General features: G+C 35.4%; 4 protein-coding genes across 6 annotated transcripts; all 4 read left to right on the top strand.

Moving 5' to 3' along the window:
* Positions 1 to 1,432: 1,432 nt before the first annotated feature.
* LOC136694418 (troponin I, fast skeletal muscle-like) lies at positions 1,433 to 3,188 on the top strand. Its single transcript, XM_066667952.1, has 5 exons — positions 1,433 to 1,471; positions 1,626 to 1,754; positions 2,534 to 2,623; positions 2,725 to 2,901; positions 3,093 to 3,188. The coding sequence occupies exons 1-5, from the start codon at positions 1,442 to 1,444 to the stop codon at positions 3,186 to 3,188; spliced, it is 522 nt and encodes a 173-aa protein (XP_066524049.1). The 5' UTR covers positions 1,433 to 1,441.
* A 981-nt stretch (positions 3,189 to 4,169) lies between these two features.
* Positions 4,170 to 9,090, top strand: tnni2a.2 (troponin I type 2a (skeletal, fast), tandem duplicate 2). Its single transcript, XM_066669959.1, has 7 exons — positions 4,170 to 4,262; positions 5,680 to 5,709; positions 5,820 to 5,856; positions 6,029 to 6,157; positions 6,725 to 6,814; positions 6,897 to 7,073; positions 8,995 to 9,090. The coding sequence occupies exons 2-7, from the start codon at positions 5,702 to 5,704 to the stop codon at positions 9,088 to 9,090; spliced, it is 537 nt and encodes a 178-aa protein (XP_066526056.1). The 5' UTR covers positions 4,170 to 4,262; positions 5,680 to 5,701.
* A 3,606-nt stretch (positions 9,091 to 12,696) lies between these two features.
* Positions 12,697 to 17,103, top strand: LOC136695715 (troponin I, fast skeletal muscle-like). 3 transcript variants are annotated; one of them, XM_066669960.1, is made up of 8 exons: positions 12,697 to 12,773; positions 13,104 to 13,360; positions 15,089 to 15,122; positions 15,247 to 15,283; positions 15,687 to 15,815; positions 16,141 to 16,230; positions 16,335 to 16,511; positions 16,773 to 17,103. In XM_066669960.1, the coding sequence occupies exons 3-8, from the start codon at positions 15,115 to 15,117 to the stop codon at positions 16,851 to 16,853; spliced, it is 522 nt and encodes a 173-aa protein (XP_066526057.1). In that variant the 5' UTR covers positions 12,697 to 12,773; positions 13,104 to 13,360; positions 15,089 to 15,114; the 3' UTR covers positions 16,854 to 17,103. The 3 variants fall into 3 exon arrangements, with proteins under 3 accessions (XP_066526057.1, XP_066526059.1, XP_066526058.1); XM_066669962.1 differs by lacking the exon at positions 12,697 to 12,773 and adding an exon at positions 12,786 to 12,947 and having other exon boundaries at positions 13,145 to 13,360; XM_066669961.1 differs by lacking the exon at positions 12,697 to 12,773 and adding an exon at positions 12,786 to 12,947.
* A 2,260-nt stretch (positions 17,104 to 19,363) lies between these two features.
* Positions 19,364 to 20,881, top strand: LOC136695716 (troponin I, fast skeletal muscle-like). The gene is made up of 6 exons (XM_066669963.1): positions 19,364 to 19,371; positions 19,550 to 19,586; positions 19,721 to 19,849; positions 20,330 to 20,419; positions 20,521 to 20,697; positions 20,804 to 20,881. Exons 1-6 carry the CDS (start codon positions 19,364 to 19,366, stop codon positions 20,879 to 20,881), a joined length of 519 nt encoding a protein of 172 aa, XP_066526060.1.
* Positions 20,882 to 22,073: the final 1,192 nt, after the last annotated feature.

Here is a 22,073-nt window from a genome sequence, read left to right as displayed (position 1 = left end):
GTTGAGATGAAATTCTTCACAGTGTGGTGCTCTGCATAGTGTTATGGCTTTGTTTATCTTGTCACTGAAATTCTTGATACATAAATATTGAGCTTTAAATTTCATTTCTGATCCGCATGGAATGTGAAATGTGCTACAAAGGTATTAAAAAAAAAACTGGAGGTATATACAGAGGGATTTGTAAAGGGTGAAAAAGAAGATAACTGAAGATTAGCCCACATTATCACCATTCTAATTCTAATATACCCTTACAACATGGCATTGTCATGTGCATTGTTGTGGTTAGATCCTTTCCCTCTACTGTAGAGGGTATTGTGTGAAAGGCAATGATTATGTGTTACAAATTTATAATTAACTTGGATTCATTTCATTTCATTTATGGCTTACTTTGCTCACTTCCACTTTAAGTTGTCTTAATTTTTTTTTTCCATCAGGAACCATTTTTTTCTGACTTTGAGTATAGTCGTTGGTTAACTGAGTCAAATTCAAGTTGATAAAATGCATCTAACTCTGAACAGACAAAATGGCTTACCGTGTAAATCCTTTGTGTGAGCCATAAATGCTGATCTATATTTGTTAATATCTTAGACATCTCAAGACTCTTCTAGAAGGTTGGATGGGTACTAACTAAAGGTGTCATGTTTTCTGATGTTCATCCAGAGACATTATTAACATAACAGTGGCCCCACAGCCCATCAACCGAAGACCTTCACTCCACCCAAATATAGACACTGATTCTCTTGTGCTGATTTTGATCCCACCCCTTTCACACCCAATGCTCCATCTCAGCCATTGGCCGTCCCCAGATTCCTCCACTTACCAACTCAACACTAGTCAAACACAACTGTCCTAAGGCAGTAAGAAAGAAGCCGTCTATTTCACTGATGGAAGAGTTTAAAAACATAATTTTATTACTTAATTTTGTTGAATGTGCACAAAAGAAGCCTCAATATGTGAGAAGTTACTTCAAAGACTATACATGTACCTTCACCCTACAAGCTTTGTCAACTGAGCAATCTGATAAGGTTTAGTGTTTAGGTTTTTCTGCGCTGATGTAAAATAAACACTGCTATGAGCAATATACCTTATGAAATCTCTATGCTGTTTGTTGAAGCCGTGTTTAAGTATTTATTTATTTATTTATTTTTATACACTGGTGATTCTGTGTAACTGACTGCATGTGTTCTGTATGACAGGGTGTGAAATCAAAACTTAGCCAAGATGTCGGAGTAAGTACACTATCTTGTTTTCTACATTGCACTTCCTTAAGTTACTATCAATAACAGTAGCTGCTTGTCCATAAAAGGATTAAACATAACAGTTAGGTGTGTAATTTGTGTAAGAGGACACCTGTCAGATATAGGAAATGTATGAATGCATGTGTAAATTATAATCTGAATGGACATCCTCATAATTTCAATCCAAACTTTTAAGGAAAAAGATGTCATCGAGTCGCAAGCATCATCTGAAGGTATGTTTATTTGTTCCCTTCTTTTGTGATATATTAATGTGTTTATTTATTTGCTCCAGTATCATATCCAGTATTCACTGATGTGTTTTGTGAGGCATGAGAGCTGGCACTGATGCTTTGTTAGAGACAAATCTATTTTCTGTCTGTCCTGCAGAGCTTGATGCTCTCCATTGCTAAAGGTTTACTAGAGGTAGAATCAAAGGAGAAGGAGGAGGAGAGGAAAAGGTACATGGAAGAGGCATGCCCTCCTTTATCTCTGCCAGCGGGTGTGCAAGCACTACAGGTACTGATGTAAACATGTGTCATATAAGCAGAACATGAAAACACTTTCCTCTGCAAAACTGTCCACTTTCCAGTATTACAACAGATTGTTTAAAAAATGTAATGTCAGTTAAGCTGATCTTGTATCTCACTACATTGCCAAAGCTTTGTAGACACCAGCTTGCCAAAATAATCTTCTGAAATGAAGGGCAGCAAATAAGGGTTTGTCTATTATTTGCTACAGTGCTCTTCTGATGGCTTTACACTAATTGATGACATTGATGAAAAGATTTGACTGCATTCAGCCAGAAAATTATTAATGAAATTGAGTACAGATGGTAGATTATTATTTCTGGATCACATAAATCACTCCAACTCTATTCCACAGCACACTGTTGGGGGATTTATACCCTTCTATCCCACACTGTGCATTGGACATGATGACCTCACACTCATGATGCTCCACAATGTCCCATTCTTTTGTAATGCTTTTCTTTGGATATTATATAAGCTGCTGAATAACTGTGTCTTCCTTTCTGAAGGAAACAGACCTATATATGACTACAATGTACAAAAGTGCTAGTTAACATTTTCAGTTTCTTTGCTGAATTTACCTTTTAGAAAAAAGGTGAATACAAAATATGAAATGTGCCATATCCTCTGCAAAGGAGACATTTTATGTATTTTATTCATTTATATGTTAAATTTAAATAAACAGCAATTATGAATATGATTTATGTAAAAGAGATATGATAGTGTTCTGTTATGTTAAGTTGAAATGATGTGTCTGCTGGTCTGCAGGAATACCTCAGAGAACTTCATCATAAGATTGATGTGATTGACGAGGAGAGATATGATCTGGCAGCTAAAGTTGACAAAAGTTCAAAGGAGGTACAGACAAGTTTTCAGACATGAACTTCATAACAATCTCAAAATACTATACTCATGATATTATTTGTTACTTAAATGCTTGTTTTTCTGGTTTGCTCCAGATTGAGGACCTGAAGATTAAAGTTCAGGACCTGAAGGGCAAGTTCAAGAAGCCAGCTTTGAGGAAAGTGCGTCTCTCGGCTGACCAGATGCTTCAGGCTCTGCTGGGCTCCAAACACAAGGTGTCTCTGGATCTGAGAGCCAACCTGAAACAAGTGAAGAAGGAGGTCAAAGAGGAGGTGGGTGTTAGCTGTCGGATCTTTTCTTACATTAGTAAACTTCACTTTCCTTCAACTTTGACCTGTTGTGAAATCCTTGTATTTCTTTTTGTGTTATTAATTCAATTCTCATTCTTGCAGTGACAGATTTGAAAAACCAAAGTCATATTTCTATTGCGCTTGATTCAATAGCTTCTCTCTCTGTGTCACAGGATAAGGAACTACGTGATGTTGGAGACTGGCGTAAGAACATTGAAGACAAGGCCGGCATGGACGGCAGGAAGAAGATGTTTGAGGCAGAGGCTTAAATGATTAAATTTAGTCTAGTCTTCAGTTCTTCTGTGGAATCACTTTTGTGGCCTGCTGCTAGTTACTCTGAATGAAAACATCATGTTTAAGTTAGAGCATGGACATAAATATTGATGCAAAATGTAGAAATGGTACAAACCAAACTGTAATTAATTATTTCCTGTAAAATTTAAAACAAATTTAAACCTTCATTCATATGTTGTCTGGAACATTTGTTTTAGGTAATTACATTTTTCCAATACATAAATAAATGATTTAAACTACTTTTGTTACTTGTGTCTTAATTTATATTAAAAAGAGCAACTTTGAGCACAATTTGAAAAAAAAATATCCTTAATATTACATAATTCTTTGAATAACCAAATGAAATATATGGCACTTATTGAAATTTGACTACTGACAGTGAAACTGGAGTGAAATTATTTGTGTATATGCAGATTATGTATCCCTCTTTATGTATATAATCATAGGATCAGATTCAGAACTGCAGTGAAAGGTAAGGTTTTACATTTACCTTTTTGTTCTCTATTAAAGTGATGCATAGTTAGCTGCCATTGTAATAATCATGTTTTAAAACTCTGTTTTTATTTGTCTAGCAGGATGATCTATTATTAGTTAAAAGCAAATGGCAATTCTGGACATTTCACCTCACTTCCAATTATACACATTCTTCTGGCTAAGGTAAGACAAATGAACATCTATGATTAATTAGAGAAAACAATAAAAGCTAATTTCCCATAGTGCTCGTAATATTTTTGTTCTCTTACTGTTATGATGTTTCATTTTTATAGTTGTGGAGCCCTAAATTATCCAGCAAGGCCAGTGTCTCTAAAATAAAAGATAAGAAAGCCCGAACAACAATCTTGAAGGATGGGTTATTTATATTGGAGGAGCAGGGAAGCAAGCCATAGTGCCGTATTTCATGACCTTGTCAGCTCATTGGTTTGGTCAGTAATCCATTTCCATAAAGAGAAAGGCAGGATTTACAGAGCGAACAGAGAATGCAATATATACCTGTGTCTCAGAGTCATACATCCAAAACATCAAGCCTTGTTCCTTCTTCTGTCTGGGAGGTAAGAGCTATTCTTTCATTTATTCTGTATAACCTTCAAGTCAGAAAACTAAATTATGGCATGTGGAGACTTAATGATTATGTTTGCTAATCTTAGTACTTGTAGAACCATAAAATAATTATCTGATTCAAACTATATGTAATCAAAACATTTTTGGACACAGAAAGCAGAGATGTAATAATCAGCACATATGTGCATATATAAGTTTTAAACACTATTTTACTGGTAATAAAAAAAAAACTGCTATAGAACTGTTTGTATACTTTAGTCAATGATGATCAGAGAGGGCTAGGGCGCTTACATGATATATGAACTGATGATGGGGCACTGTGAAAGGTAATACCTCCTCCAGCAATAAATTTTGTAAAACTATACTCCAATGATTTTCTTCCTGTCAACACCTGCATTCAGACAGGCGTAACTGCCAGTGTACAATCATCTAAAAGACTTGTTTTACCTTTTAACAAAATAACATATTTATAGTATAATGCCATGCTGAATCTAGCAACTGAATGTTTTAAGCCAGTTGCCAGTAAATAAAGAACATCATAAGGTATTTTTCTATGTAGACTACTATTTGGTTGTGGCATTTTTTTAATTATATTTATTTTTTTATTTTCTCTTGATGTTCCTCAGGCTAACATTTGGCTTCTAAGAATAACCTTGATTTTCTTCTTTGAAAGGAGTGAAAGGATTTATATGGCCTAGCATCTGTCTTTACAGCTTCCTAAGCATGTTGTTAAGGAATGAGATGACTGTTTGAGGGCCCTAAAGCAGCTAATTAGTACCTCAGTCATCAATTATCCAGTCTGTCTGTTGCATTGCTCAAGGCTGGATTAAGAAAGGCTGGTAATGGACTCAGCTGTGGAGGGAATAAAGGACAAGTAGTTATTTCAGAACCAAGCTGTAATGTCTTGGCCATCTTTGGGATGTTCCATAAGGCTGGCTTGTCTCTTGGGCTTACTCTTGGGCCTACCAGCTGTGGTATCATATTGCAATGACCTCTCTGAGAAAAGCCTATGATATCGGTCAAGGAGGGATTTGGGGAAACATTGTCTACTCATATTTAGAACCACTTTTCTCAGAATGTGCATGTGATGCCTAAAGTTGTGACTGATTTGCTCTAGGTTAGATGAATATTAATATAGTGTGCACTGTTCAGTTTTTATCCTAAGGACAAATGTTGAGGTTTTGGGATTATTTCATGTTCTTTAATAAACAAAAACACAACAAACAGGTTTAAGAATGACTGGCACGTTTCTGGTATGTGACAGCAGCTCAAGTTGATTGTCTTTGAGTATAAGACTTTACCAGGAAAAAATGCTGAAATATATATTTCTAAAGGCTGCTCTCATTTAAAAGAACCCCAGAATAATATGCCTTTAAACATCTCTGTATGTTTTCTTTGTGTTATCAGGGAATAAAGACAAACAGCCAACATGACTGAGTAAGTAGAACTGAGACATGAACCATTTCTAATTAGCATTGATGAATTATGATTTAGTAACTATCAGAATTACAATAACAACAAACATATGTTTTTTTATATATAAAAAGAAAAAGGATGTCAATGAGTCGAAAACACAGCCTGAAGGTAACAAATATGTTTTATTGAAAATTAAACTCAAACTAACCAATCAAATGATATTTGGTGTTCAGCATGAATTAGCATAATGTAGCCCATTTGCTGAAAACGATTCTGTTGCCATCTCACTGACAAACCACTTCCTCAAAGTGATAATGTATCAACTAATATGTGCCCATAGAGCTTAATGCTCCAGGTAGCAAAAGATTTGCTAGAGGCAGAACAGATAGAGAAAGTGGAGGAAAGGAAGAAGTACATGGAAGAGCACTGCCCACCTCTTTCTTTACCCAACAGCAAGGAGGAATTACAGGTAAGACTGATTATAACTCAATATCATATTATTTTGTTGGTTTATGTATATACTGTCAAATGTCTAATTATCTAGACTTCCATTAGTGAATTTGGCTACTGTAAGGGGCACCCATTGCTGTGTTACTGTATCCACTGTATTAAACACAGCTACCTTGTTGACATTCCTTGTAGAAATAAGGTCAGGGAGAGAGGCTGAGGTGTTTAAAAACTCAGCAGCACTATTGTGTCTGATCCACTTGTACCAGTCCATATCACACTAAACACTTCAATGTCAATATCAATGTAGTGCTAAGAATGATCCACAACCCTAAACCATACTTGTTTTAGAGTGGTCCCTTGGGGCTCCTGAGAATTCGAGAACAGGGTGAAAGGGAGCTATCTAAAGAGAAACTGGTGGACTATAGTCTACAATTTTAGAACTACCAAGTCCTCTTGTATGGGCAGTGGAACTGATAAAAAAATAACAAAAAACACAAACAAGCAACATCAAAAAAAACCCTTGTACGTAAGTTTCTTTGTAGCTAAAAAAAAAAAATACTCTTAATTCCATTGTTTATATCACCAGGCTCTCTGCAAAGAACTACACGAAAAGATTAACGAAATTGATGAAGAGAGGTACAATCTTGAACACAAAGCCAACATGGTGGTTGAAGAGGTAGGATTTTTACTTGCCAAATTTCTTAATTACCTATTGTCATAGTTATTCTATTTACTACTGTTTTTCTCTCTGTCGCCAGGTCAAGGACTTGAATATAAAGATTGTGGATTTGAAGGGCAAGTTTAAGAAACCTCCTCTGAAGAAAGTGCGTATGTCAGCTGATGCTATGCTTCAGGCTCTGCTGGGCTCCAAGCACAAGGTTAACCTAGACCTGAGAGCCAACCTGAAACAAGTAAAGAAAGAAGTCAAAGAAGAGGTTGGTTTTTAAGATGTTCTCTACCTATTTTAAAAACACAGATCCAGCTGTCTCATACAAAAAATTCTTTTAATGGGTGTGTCTGTACACTTACAGCAGTGGCGCCACAGGGAGTTGGTAGGAGGAGTGTGGGGAGGGGAGTAGAGTTTATGGAGGTGGTGGTAATCACATTTGGGCCCTTAGCACAGAGAGACCTGCAGTGACTTGGCCATGTAAAATCTTTATTGAGACACTCATATAGATACTGACACAACTGTGGACCCATGACTCACCGATAAATCATAACATACCTCACCGGTTAACTTCCGTCAACTTCATAACCAGTTCCATCAACATCAACCAGTTACCATTGCATTCTGTCATTGATGGTGGTCAACAGATCTTTTACCAACATACCATATATTATTTATTGTCTATATTTATTGTCTATGGGAAAACCTCAAATTAGTACTGTGTTTTTCTGCATCAAGGTTAGTGTTAGATGGTAGAGGGAGGAAAAGCATGCCTTGAGGAACTTGGCTCAAGGATGTTTGTAAAATAAAGATCAGCTGCTAATATGTTTCTTACAATCATATTTAATTTGCATTTAAGCATTGGTCTGTATTTAAGATTAGTCAATTAGTAATGTTCAAAACTTTGTAAAAACTTTGTCTGTGTGTAACTGACAAATTGCAAGTTCTGACCTCCCTCCGTTATTATTGTTACATCTGTCAAGCCTTTATTTAAACCTACAGACATTCAAATACTCAGTAGTGCAACAGAGACACTAGAATTTACCACCCAATACAGACAGGTCTAGAATATTCTCCTGTTTGTCACTCTTCTAGATCGTCCTCTCCACTGTTCTAGAATGGTCCACATTTTGACATTCTCTATTTGTTCACTCGGTTGTAGAATGTTTTCCCTAAACTCACAAGCTGACGTCACAGTAAAGAGTAGCCAAAATATTAGGGACCTACTCATTACTCAAACACACAACTCAAATAAAAAGTGTGATATTTAAATTGCTTTGTTTCTGTCAATAATTTATTTCTCACATAGACGTTAAAATTAAAAAATGTAAACACGGATCCCTGACCCATTAATCCGTGTAACGTTTCAAAGGAGCTCGGGTCGCATCCCAAAGAAGCATGATACTCCTTACATAGTGCACATCACAGATAATAAAATTACTAATACAGACGGCAATCAGATGATTATTCAGCAGGGAACTTGAATCGTATAGCTCACTAAGAAATATTTTCGACATACAACGCACTACATGAGTGCACAAATCGTTATTGTTTGTCCGACTGTGCTATTTGATCTGTGTATGAATAACTCACTCAGATTCAGACAGAAGAGCAGAAAAACGCATTAGAGACTGACGTGCTAATGGTTGTCCATTAAATCCGATGCTAATGTGGCTAACCGAGTTTAACGGTCTCCTCATTATACTACTTAGTGCGATCCTTTACCCCCGACACAATTAGGAGGCAAGTTTCCGTGCTTCTATGTGTTGTAAATGTCTCTCCAGCGCAGGGAGAGGAGCTGTGTGGGAGATACATTTATCCATCTTTCCCATTCATTAAAATGAATGCTATGAAACCAGTTATTCATTCATTCAGTCATTCATTGTTCATTGTCACTGGAGTGGGCGCCAGTCCTCCACAGGGCTGAAACCAGACAATCGGTCCCCAGTATGTCGCCCACGCCAAAAACATTACATCACTGCAACCCATGAATTCTTCCCTTTTCTCTCTGTTCTATTCTTTGATTCTGGTTCATATGTTCATGTTCATCAGTGATTTTGATAACATTTTTTTGTAATCAGAGTGACAGCTGTGTTACTTTGATCATTGTGCTCTGTATATAGGTACAGCAGCTTTGCTGTGCCATTCAGTAAAATCATAGTTGATTTTAAACATCTTTCCTTTAACAGGATAAGGAACTGCGTGATGTTGGTGACTGGCGTAAGAGCATTGAGGACAAGGCTGGCATGGGTGGAAGGAAAAAGATGTTTGAATCAGAGGCTTGAAGGGATGAGCCCAAGCATATGTGCTTTAGTCCCTTAACGTCAACACTGATTTCCTTGTCATTATACTGTTCCCTGGTTAACCATGAACTGTCTCAAGCAAATGTTGTAGGATAAGTTCAAGCAGATGCTTTATTACTATCTGAACGCGGTGCTCAAAAGAGTCATATGAATCAAATCATATGAATTGATGTAATTCCAAATAAATTTACTCTTCCATGATGCTGAAACCTATTGTAATTGGTCATTTTATTCATTTCGTGGAACAGTGATTAAATAATTGTATATTGTTTTTGAAAGGTAGGTTGCTCATTAATTTCTCTTCATCAGTTACAAAATGTCTGTATACAGTTTAGTTTATCATTTTAACAGGTTATTATAACTATTTTCATATCATATACAGATACAGTCATGCTCGGCCAACCTTTCCAGTATTGCAGAGGTGAGTAACTTATAGACTAACATACATCAGTATATTTACACTTGTGTTCAGTCTACTAATGGAGATCTGGCCTACACCAGTTTAATCACAGAGTTGTTGCCTTAAACTGTTCAGCTAGATTGTTGATTGAACTCAGATTGGTAAAACAATAGAACTAAATGCATCATTAGCGAACAGTACTTCATAAGGGGACCTTTTTACCCCTTTTTGTACAGAGATTGTAAGAAGTGGGGATTTTGAATAGATATTCAGATACATGCTGAGCGGGTGGTAAACTGAAGACGTTTTAAAAACCCTCGGTGCATTTCAATAGCTCATAGCAATACTACATTGGCATCATGCTTGCTGCTTTCTTTTAATTAATCTGAATCTAACATTTTGGGGCTTTTAAGGATTTATATGGATTTTATATGTTGAAAAACTGCTATCATGGGCTTCCGGAAAGCAAATTTAAATCTGTATAAATAAATAAGGAAGAATAAAACATCTTGTCATGTAGTACTGTATGCTATTAATTCGTTGTCACTGTACAACTAATTTTGTCTTGCATTTAACCTGTATGTTAATAAAGATGTGATGTTCTGAAACTATACCTGCATGAGCAGATTAGTTGCATATTTTATTATAAGGTTCCTCTGATTTTATGTTTACTTTTTAAAACATATATTTGGACATTTGCATAACAGTATGTTTTTTTTTAAATAGTGACTGGGCAATATACATTCCCTCTGCGATATACTTTCTCCCACTTCTCCCTATTATACAGTAGAAGCTTGTTAAGTTCTGTCTTATATGGCCTTCTGAATGTGGCTGATATATCTCAACTGCCACAGTCTGGGCACATGCCAAGGTGTTGGGTTGTAATGTGCCCTTGAAGACAAGCATAGCGCATTAAGCAAAACTACAAGTGCACAGCTGGTCCCTATCCCATACTGGCCAGCTTAATTTAGAAGTGATATTTCTTCTGTCTGAAGCAGAAGGCTTTCCTCTTGTACCATAAATCATCTTCCCTATAAAATTTAGCAGTTGTTCAAATAGACCACAGTTGTGCTTATATAATTTTCATATGGACAGTGTATATGCAAAAAACAAAATATTTGACTTATGAGAATCTGTTTGGTGTTGTGGCAAAACTATAAATATTAGAATAAACCATTGACAACTGAAGTAACATAGAGGAAATCTTTATTTTCGTCACCATTTTCAAGGTATTCTGTGGGCAAGGCTGTCCTGTAATTAGAAAACTCAAAGCATTGCCTGTTCATTCAATTGTTATTCTATTTTTTTTGTACGTTAGTCATGTTTTGTGAAAGACTAAATCAATTACTCAAATAACGGAAAACATTTAACATAATAAATTTAATATGTTGCTAAATATATTGTTAAATATGTTGCTAAATATTGCTTCATCCTTAGTAGAATAACAAGATATAGAAAACTAAACCATAAAAAATGGTTTACTTTAATAATGTGTCAAACCTTGGGTTTTATAATTAGAATGACACACTATTGTTTTTATTTATTAAATTAATTAAATACCTGTAACCACTTTTCAAATTCAGGGTTCTGGTGGGTCCTGAGTCTACCCAGAATCATAGGGCGTAAGGCAGGAACACACCCTGGAGGTGGCACCAGTTCTTCACTGGGCAACACACACTCACACATTCACTCACACCTTTGGACATTTTTTTTGAGTCGATAATCCACCTACCAACATGTGTTTTTGGACTGTGGGAGGAAACCCACGCTGACACGGGGAGGGCACATCAAATTCCTCAGCGGGAGTGGGACTTGAGCCCACAACCTCCAGGTCACTGGAGCTGTGTGACTGCGCCACCGTGCCGCCCTTATTTATTAAATGTACAAATACATTTTAAAGCATATTTTGTTGACCATAATTTTGTCAAAAGAGTATGAAAAGAGTTTAAACATTATCCCATTTTTTCCTCATTTTATTGTAATTGATGTGTAGTCATTTTTACTTAACAAATACATTAGAAAATGGCAAGCAAAAATAATTGATTCATAATTGTATTCTTTATTAGTTCCGTCTGCAAAAGATTGTGTATTAATTTGTTAAGTTCTTGGGAATAATATTGAATCTAAAAGTATGTGTGAGATTTTGATTATACAGTACTGTACAAATGTTTTAGGCACCAGAGATTATGAGATTTAAAAAGCTATTTATCTGATCAGTAAGTGTTTATTTGCTAAAAAAACTAATAAACAAACAACAAATAACGCCCAACATTAGAATAAAACCAGATAACATTATTCCAGTGAGTGTGATACTCTGTGTGTGAATGTGTTGGTTTAACTTGTTCCAAACCTCTCCTCATATTATTTGAGGTTATCATCCAACACCTAGTTTTGCCAGTTACTGTGATTATATATAACTTTATACAAGCACTACACTGTTGTCCTGTGGGGCTCCTGACTAAAGAACAGGGTGAAATGTAGGGGCTAATGCAGTATGCGGAGTAACAGATGGACTAATTTAATTTTAGAAATACGAAGTGTACTTAACAAAGAGTACGTGGAGTTGTTAATGGCTTATAGTCTGCTTAAATTGTGATCATGTACCATTGTCAGTCAAACTAATAATTCCTTGTGATGGTTAAGTAACTATGAGAAGATTCTGTTCCATACCAGAACACAACTGTTGTAAATACAGTGCTTTTATACTTCTACACAGAAGCTGATGAAGATGTGGAAATGTGATGATGTGGATGGATTGCAGCTCTTGCAGGAGATATTCAGAGAAACACTGACATCTGTATTTCAAAAATGGACTTACAGGTATGATTCACTACACTGCTGATTTCCACTATTATTATATAATCTTAGCACCAACACTAAGTAGTTTCCTGGCATAAAATGCATTGTGTCAGTTCTTAGTAAATCTCAGATACAGATTGTATAGTACTCGGGTGTCTGTTCCTGGTCATTTCAAGCGTAGCATATTGTAACACTTGTTAAAAACTTGTCTATATTGAAACATATTATATATATATATATATATATAAAGCAAATAATACTCTCATAAATGTGTGACTTCAAGGCTCTTTTGTTTGGTCAGTTTCATCCCACTTTAGAGACAGCTCCACCCACCACTTCACCCTTACTCTCTTTAGGTTACTGTGCAGTAGTGTGGTCTGACCCTTGGAGGGCAGTACTCTTACACGAGGGTTTGTATCTTCATGCAAAGTAGAAGGAACAAAGAGAGGAGATCTGCAGTTAATGCGTATAACATTTTTATTTATTTATTTATTTTAAAAAACAACGAGAAATTTAATGAAGATCACAAGAATAATATATTAATATATTAAGTACTTTAAGTAATTAAACCTTTTTTTTGGGATAGCAAAAAAAAAAAAAAAAACTCCCATGAGATAAGTCATAAGTATACTGAAAGCAGGTGATTTTGCAATTAGGCCAAAATGATTTATGAGCTTGTGGATATAGTTTGTGCATATGAAATGTACTTTGTACTTTGTTCCATACCATTACTGGTGTATGCCATTCTCTGCATGTGTTCTTCTCACTGCTCCTTGTTCTCCTACGTTTTTTTCAGACATCTGGAAATTTTGTCTTCCCCATCTTATCTATTTAAAGCAAAGTCATTGAGAGAGATTGGATGCAGTGGATATTTCTGGTCCTGGCAGACTTATGTGTTTGGTACCCATGACCATAAAGAGGGGTGAGGTGTTCGGTTTTGCAGGTTCATGCCAGGCTTATAAGCTGTTAGAGGCCAGGGGTTAGGTGCCAGTGGCTCGCCTCCCTCTCCATTCCTCCATCAAGCCAGTCTCACTGCCACAACTTCTCATATAGGTGAGAATAAGGGTCATTCTTCTCCAAAGCTTGCTGTTTTTACTGTTTTGCTTGGGGATTTTTTGGGATGCAACACACAAGGAAGTTGAAACAAAGTAAAGTCTATGTTTTAAAGCTTAAAGCTTTTTAAAGTGTTTTTTCTTGTTTTCATGACAGTTTCATGAAATATTTTCGTATTTAGTGAGTGGTATGTATCCTCTATGAACAAAATAAGTATGACTTCATTATTGATAAGTGCTTTATTTATAAGTGGCGTATATTTTACAAAGTGAGATATTGCATTATCTGGCAATACATATATGAGCATACTTGCTAATGTGTTCATGACGAACATACCCAGGGTGCCTAGAGTTGTATGCAAAAATATAGACAACACTGGTCAAATGACCGGCTTGGTTTATAAGTCCATATCCTGTACAGAGAAGACATTGTTGCATATTTACTGCCATTATTGCTCATTTGCTGAATTTAACTTGAAAAAAAAATGGTCATATTTGACTTTGTTCCATGCATTTGTTCCACAATATTTAAACTTATTTTCATTGGTTTTCCTCACAAAACCTTCAATTCAACCAGGCTTCCTTAAACGTTTGCACATGACTGTATATATCATTCCAAGAAATGAAATGAAAACTGTGCCCCTGTGGATTTATAGGTTGGCATGAAGGGCAGAGAAAAGTCTGCTGGAATATGATAGGTCATCATTTGTAGATTGCTAATGTAAGTGAGCTGGTCATAGTAGTGGAGGTGAGATTGTTCCAGAAGTTGTGGGTTAATATTAGATATCAGAAGGTGAAATGCATACTGGTTTGCCTGATGATCGGTGGGTGAACTCAGAGAAAGACTTGGCATCCTTGGGGGCCCTGATTCAAGATACAGCTTTGCCACCTTACTAAACCTTACTATCAACTTGAAACAGAAATGTGAAAGACTTGATCATGACACAATTCCAAGTGAAACTGGACGGTATGGTGGGACATAACATATCTGTTGCAGTTTGACTGGGTTCAAAAGTGCGTGCTTTAAAATTCTGATATTATTCTTAATATACGTTTTTTAAATCCTATGGGCTTTGCCTATGTAATCACATGTACACTCTCAAAAGTAAAAAGATACAATATTGTCACTAAATGTACATACAATGAAAATGTATCTTTAACGTTACAGCAGTGGGTTTAGAGCCATTGTGTCCCCTAAAAGTACATTACATTCTCTTCTCCAGATGGAGAATTTGTGAGATTTCATTGTAGAACTGTGTAAAATAAAATAACATAGCATAAACCCTGGTGATCAATGAAATGGGGTGTATGCAATCAAAAATGCTTTTAAATCTACAATCATTACTGACTGTGGTACTATTACATTGAAAATGTGGTATTGAAAATGTGCCATTGAGGGTACTACCACAGTGACAGCAATGGGTACCACCACAGTGACAGTTTTTTCTGACCGTATTAAAAGTTAAGCTGCATTGAATACTTACATAATATGACCTAGGACATAGAAGAAGTTTCTAGTTACACCTCACATGAGATATATTCTGCTAAGTTTCATGAGCATTAATAAAGAAAGTGATTGATAAACTGTATATACATTAAATTGAATATGTGAAATGAAAATGTTACTATAGTCAGTGTGTCTGTACATTGACCTATATGCTAAAAAACAAAAGAAATATGCAACTTGAAATTTGGTGAATGAAATGCCTTTCATTCTTTTTGTATACAGGGGGTGAATAAAAAGGAACCGCCAAAATGTCTGAGTATGTAAGATGTTTCATTTATATGTATAAATACATATTTACACTCACTGTTTATCATCAGCTTAAAATCTTACAATGTTAATCTATAGATACGTTTTCCAACACTATTTTTTTTTTCATGTAGAAAAAAGATGACATCAAGCAGGAGGCATCATCTCAAGGTAAACTAGGACACTGCCATTGCATAGCACTGCATTAAAAAAAGAGTGGGAGAAGGAATAAGTAATTGTGTAACTGAATGGGTTACAAGCCAGTTCTATTTGCCTTACATCAAAGCAAAAAACAATTCTGTTGTTGAATCAAATATTAGTTTTTCTGTTTTCTTCTAATAGTCCAAAAATAACAGCGGCCCTTTACTTAGTGAACATTTTGTGATTAATTAAACAGTAGAAATATTTAGTCAAAAGAGAAATTTAAATGTTTTTCTTCCCCCAAATACTTCTCATTCTAGATAAACAAACCCTGTTCAGACAGTATTGAAGGTTTACCCATTTATAATCACTATAAATTAATGAATGGAATCAGTTTAATTGCACGAATGAGAATGTGTTTGTTTTCTCACAGAGTTTGATGCTGAGCATAGCTAAGAGTAGGCTAGAGAAGGAGGCTGCTCAGATTGTGACTGACAAGGCAACCTATATGTCAGAGCACTGCCCTGAGCTCTCCCTGCCCAGCTCAAGCCAGGATCTGCAGGTACACTACACTCTTACACTGAACAGGTTCCTTAAGGACACATGAATGACTTCATAAGTTAAGTTCTTAAATCATAAATCATGAGTAAATCATAGCTAACCAATCTATTACTCTTTTCATTTCTTATTCAATTTAAAATGACCATAACTATCCATACTATATTTTCATTCAAAGCCAGTAATGCACGCAGAACTGTACTATAAATGATTCAAAATTATTCCCAATATAAGCAGATGAAAAGATGGTTAACCTGTTTTTTCAGTCTTAGAACAGGGTTCTGTTGTAAATTGCAGAATGCAATAACTGTCTCATTTAACATCATTAGGAACTGTGCAAAAAGTTGCACCAGAGCATTGACAAGATTGATGAGGAGAGATACGACTTGGAATCCAAGGTGCAAAAGGCAGACAAAGAGGTATTTTGATTATTTTTGATTCTTTTTTTTTTTGGTGTATGTTTTATTCTTATTTTTGGGGTGCTTAATCTCATTTGACCAAAGCTTTGTTTGTATTTCTTCAGATTGAGGATCTGAAAATTAAAGTGATTGACCTGAAGGGCAAGTTTAAGAAGCCCACTCTGAGGAAAGTGCGTATGTCCGCTGATCAGATGCTTCAAGCTCTGCTGGGTTCCAAGCACAAGGTGTCTCTGGATCTGAGAGCCAACCTGAAACAAGTGAAGAAGGAGGTCAAAGAGGAGGTGGGTCCTGTGTATAATATGTAATACATAGTCTGTGGTACAAAGTTCAAATGTGCTGAATTAGCTGAATCCAATCTGTGCACTCATTAATGGTAATGAAAGGTAAAGGCAAATACAAATACAATTTAAATGCTGTATTATCATTTATCATTATGTAGGTTAGATTAATTGGTTCTTGTATGTTGTATATATGTACAGTATGTACACATGTATCTTGTATGTATTATATCCAAATACATGCTACTCTCTGTTTCTCCATAGACCACAGAAGTTGGTGACTGGCGTAAGAACATTGAGGACAGAACAGACAGAAAGAAGATGTTTGAGACTTCTGAGGCTTAAGATGGATAGTGATTATTTTCTAATAGATCTAATTTTGCTCAGGTGGTAGATCTGAAGAAGTTGTTAACGGTTGATGCCTAAATTTCTGGACATTTCTTTGTATATTTACTCTGAGCCCTCTGCAGTTGTGTAGTACCTCTCCTTTTTACAGTAATTTTATTGTTCATGCAGGTGCCAATGCGTAATAATTGCATTTGTTTATCACAGTTAACATGTTTGGAAGGAGAAATTTAAATCATTACTGAGTCACTACCATTAAATTCACATTTTAATGAAATCATTTTTGATGTTTGTTTTGTTTTTACTTTTGTTGGTGTACACTTAAATGTCATCCCAAATGAATGAATAATTGGTTCAAATGTGCCCCACATCTGTAGTTCTCTTATAGTCCACATTTGGCCTTGAATGACAGCGTTGACTCAGGGTCAGACACAGTTCCACCATTTATAGGCCTGATGTCAGGTGTGTTGTGGACCAAATCTGGGCCAAATTGATGTTTGTCCCATGTCTGGCCCACACCAAAGTTGGCAGTGTCTTTTCTGAGTCATAAGTTACAAAAGTTCTGATTAAGCCAAAATGCTCATGCCCTCTGGAGGACATATCCCACTGATCCACCTTAGACATTCTTTGCTTCTCTACGTTCACTGCTTTTGTTGACACCTTGTTCTATTTAAAGCTAATTTCACATTATGTCTGTTTGACTCCTGTTTTATTTTTTTATTTATTTATTTATTTATTTTTTTTTTTTTTTTGTTTTGTTTTGTTTTGTTTTGTTTTGCAATGATATCAGCATTCTTTAATCATGTTGGGAACATGTAAAACCTATATTGGTGGTCACTTTTTTGACATAAAGAAGGGTAAGCAAATTTGAATAACTCACATATTTTTTATTTACTGCTTTATTTAATTTTACTTCAAATTGAAAACAGAATTTATTACTGACTTCCCACAAAAGCAAAATAAATATATTTCTTAGATAACTTTCCTTTTCTTTTATCGATTGTTTTAATACATTCAAGTGTACTTAGCTTTGACTTTTTTGACAGTGCTGCTTAAGGGGGACCCAATACCTCCTCAAGGAAAAGGAAATTTATGAGGAGTGTCCAGGCTAGGATGGGAGTATTTCAGGATCTCACTGGCCTATTGGTCTTGGGAGGATTCCACTTCCATAAAGAGGACTCCGGGGATGTGCTGAGCCATCAGAGGACGCCATATATATCCTATTTATCCTATCCTCTCACTGGGGCTTGCCAGTCTTCCCTGTCCATTTGCCAAGTGTGTTCTGTCCTCGTTCTCGTATATTGGTGAGCATCTTTTAGTAGAATTAATCTGATATAAATAAGAACACTTAAAAACACTTATAAGAACCTTACTGGGAATATTAGAGGTATAAGGAGCATTGCAGAGGTATGTAAAAACGAATTATTTAAATAAAGCAATGTGGCATCTATGGTAAGTGTCTTTGCTGTTGATTATAAAATTGCATGTGATACGCTAGTACCATTTTAAGAGAGTGACAGAGAGATTGTATTTAATCATTGGAATGATTATGCTGTCTTAATTACTCCATTATTATTGCCAGGCAACACTGCAATTAAGCCATTAAGACATACAAGTCATTAAGACATACACATAATTGATACTACTTTGAACAGAAAATATCTCATTTAACAAAATGTCTTGATTTCTGTGCATTCCTTTGCCCTGATTTATATATAGAAGTAGACTGCATGCAAAGGAAATGGTCTTAAGTCATATTTTTCCTGTCAGAACAAGAATAATTTTGTTTTTACACTAATGCTTGAGATGTGCATTAGTTGACTGTTGTGCATAAAATTAAACTGATTATCTTGCTAGTGGTTTGTCTGGTCATGGTGAATAAGTCAGTAACCTTTAAAGTACTCCGATTTCAAATTTCTGACTACAATTTTGAACTGGTTTTTAACATTGTTTAAATTAAACATTAATATTGATTTTGATAAATTGTATTATTTGTAACTACACATTTTTTTGTGTTTTACGTTTATTTTTTAATTGTTATTATTATTGTTGTTTTATCATAGTCTACATAAATGTTCCTCCATTAAACATAGACTAAACAGGTATTCAAAATAAAAAACTATTGCAGCACTGTCAGCAAATCAGTTATTTTGTGAATGAGGTTTATATTTATATTTATTGGGAGATTTTAAATAATATCTTTATGATATATTGCATGAGATATTGATTAATGTTTTCAGCTGTTTTTGACCTTTGAGAAGGTTTCATGTCACAGAAGATGATATTTGACACTGCTGGTTTAAATTTGGCTTTCTCAGACATATGTTATGGAGTGTGCTTACACAGAGGTTTAGTAGGGATTTCAGAAAGTAAGACCTTAGGAACTCTAACAACTTGGAAAAACAGATCATTGTTATATACAATGAGTGAAATCAAGGCAGTGTAGGAATGAAATAAATACTAATAACTAATTTTCATTTTACAGGTAGGGAACACAACAAACTGCCAAAATGTCGGAGTAAGTGCTTTAACTACACTCAGTTTGCAACGAATAAACTGGATTATGTGAAAAATACATTGTATACGTGCACAGTGTCTATTCATTAAAGAATATGAACATTTTTAACATCTATAGTTAATAACAAATTATATAGCTAATTAAATTGTTATTAATATTACATATTACTTTCCATCAGGAAAAAGATGACATCCACCCGCAGGTACAATTTGAAGGTAATAGCAAATAAAAATTGAACAAATTCAATATACATGAATGGAATTATTATTCTTTAATTTTTTAGTAGAGCAAAACCTAACACAATTTCCTCAGGTCTATCCATGCTTAGTTCTGCTGCTTTCTTCTTCAGAGCCTGTTGCTCTCCATTGCTGCCGGTTTGCTGGAGGCTGAGTCCAAGCAGCTTGTGGTAGATAAGGAGAACTACATGAATGAGCACTGCCCACCTCTGGACCTTCCTGGATCCACACAGGAGCTGCAGGTGTAGACCCAACACAGCTCAAAAGCAGGATACCAATGCAGAACAACACAGAGTTGTGTATAATGTTATGGAGGCAAATCCATTTACACATAATGTAGTACAACACAGTTCAAGATAAAGCATGCTTCAGTGCCCTTTTTAAGGCCTGCATTTTAAGTTGTTAATATTGATTGTAATCAGAGGTGGTAATGATAACATAGCTCTTTTATTACTGTATTCATACACCAATTAGCCAAAACATTATAATGACTTCTTTGTTTCTATGTTCATTATCTATTTAATCAGCTCCATATAGGTGCACTTTGCAGTTCTACAATGTTAAGCAGTCTCCTTCTCACTCAAATAAAGAGATGTAAAAAGCAATGTCTTCTCATAGATGCTTACTTCATTATGAATGAGTTTGTGTGCTCAGCCTGAATTACACTGCATGGAACATGGAATATACACTTGGATATAATACTAGACCTATCCTGCTTTTAGGACTACATCAAGAAGTTGCATCAGAACATCGACAAAATTGATGAGGAGAGGTATGACCTGGAGGCCAAGGTTATTAAGACAAACAAGGAGGTATATATCACACAGTCTACTTATTTGTATGGGTTTACATCGTCTTACATCATCTGTCAATGTATGTCATTTATGAGTTTTTACTCATTATTCCCTTGTAGATTGATGACCTGAAAATTAAAGTTCAGGACCTGAAGGGCAAGTTCAAGAAACCTGTGCTGAGGAAAGTGCGTATGTCCGCTGATCAGATGCTTCAGGCTCTGCTGGGCTCCAAACACAAGGTGTCTTTGGATCTGAGAGCCAACCTGAAACAAGTGAAGAAGGAGGTCAAGGAGGAGGTGTGTATGAAGTTAACTTGTACTGACCACATGTGACCTTCATTATCTGAGATTTTGGAAGACATTTGCAATTCTTTATTTGCATCACCTGCTTTATTTTCCACAGACCACAGAAGTTGGTGACTGGCGTAAGAACATTGAGGACAGATCAGACAGAAAGAAGATGTTTGAGTCTGAGGCTTAAGATGGATAGTGAATGTTTTCTGATAGATCTTATTTTTTTCTCTGGCAGTAGTTCTGTAGCCCCCCCACTCTCATTCCAATAAAGGTGGTTTTCTGGGAAATTTTTCACATGTTAATGTCATGGCGTATTATATACAATGTGTGTGACTTTCTTTTACAATATTTTTCAAGTTCTACATGCCAGTAACAAGAAATGTCAAAGGGCTAACATGTTCTGACGACTAACTAAACAAAGTATGGCTGTATTATAATACTGTAGAAGTTTAGTGTGCTCTTTGAAAATTATTTTACTTAGGTTAAGCTGTAACACATTTGATGGAATGCTTCTGAGCACATCTACAGTCCTCAGCTGAAAATTTGAGAAGATGAAGAGATCTCTTCTGTAAGCCTCATGCTTCATCTGTTGATAAAAACACAAATCCAAATATCATTATTATTTATATATGTTCTTTATATTCTTCAATTATTTTCTTCAAAAGTTGGCCAGAACATGTCATATATGCACATCATCTATCCTAAATATATTACATTACTCTTCATAATATTTTTCACCTTAAACAAAAAAATGACTGTATTTGTTTGCACATTATAGACAGTGATTGGCAGCTCATTTAAACTATTTTTCTTAGCAATAGATTTGCAACTGATTATGTTTTATAATTAGAACATAAGTTTAAAAAAAAGTTTTTTCATCTCTTAGTTACAACACTGCAGTAATTTCATAGATTAGTTCAATTCCATGAGCATGCCTCATTTTAAAGTGGACAACTCATTCAAGTGGGTATTAGATGGGAAATGGCCTGAACTTTTTAAGCAGCATTTTTAAATTATTAAGCTGTCACACTCGCAGCAATCACAATGTGTTTCTTAATTGCCTGTATATGGGTAGTATACAGGTAGTGTCTAAACAAATAGGGAAAAAACCCTCCCATTTAACATTTTGCACAGTAATATTATTTTTATTAGCATATTACTATAGTTATTAACATTGTATCTACCCTGCCTCGTAATCTATGTAGCTTGTAAATGAATGCTGTTAAATGCTGTTGACTTGTGCAGCCTTATTTTTACTGCCCTACAGTTCATCAAAAGGGAAGATTAAAAGCTATAATTTTACATGAAAATGACCTAAGTTGTATTTGTAGGTCAATATAAGGTAAATAGGCCAAAGGTCTACACCATTTAACACAGTT

Source organism: Hoplias malabaricus, chromosome 4 (assembly GCF_029633855.1).
Source record: "Hoplias malabaricus isolate fHopMal1 chromosome 4, fHopMal1.hap1, whole genome shotgun sequence".
NCBI classification, from domain to species: Eukaryota; Metazoa; Chordata; class Actinopteri; order Characiformes; family Erythrinidae; genus Hoplias; species Hoplias malabaricus.
The sequence above is the reverse complement of the archived record's forward strand: the minus strand, read 5'-3'. Positions and strand labels throughout refer to the sequence as shown.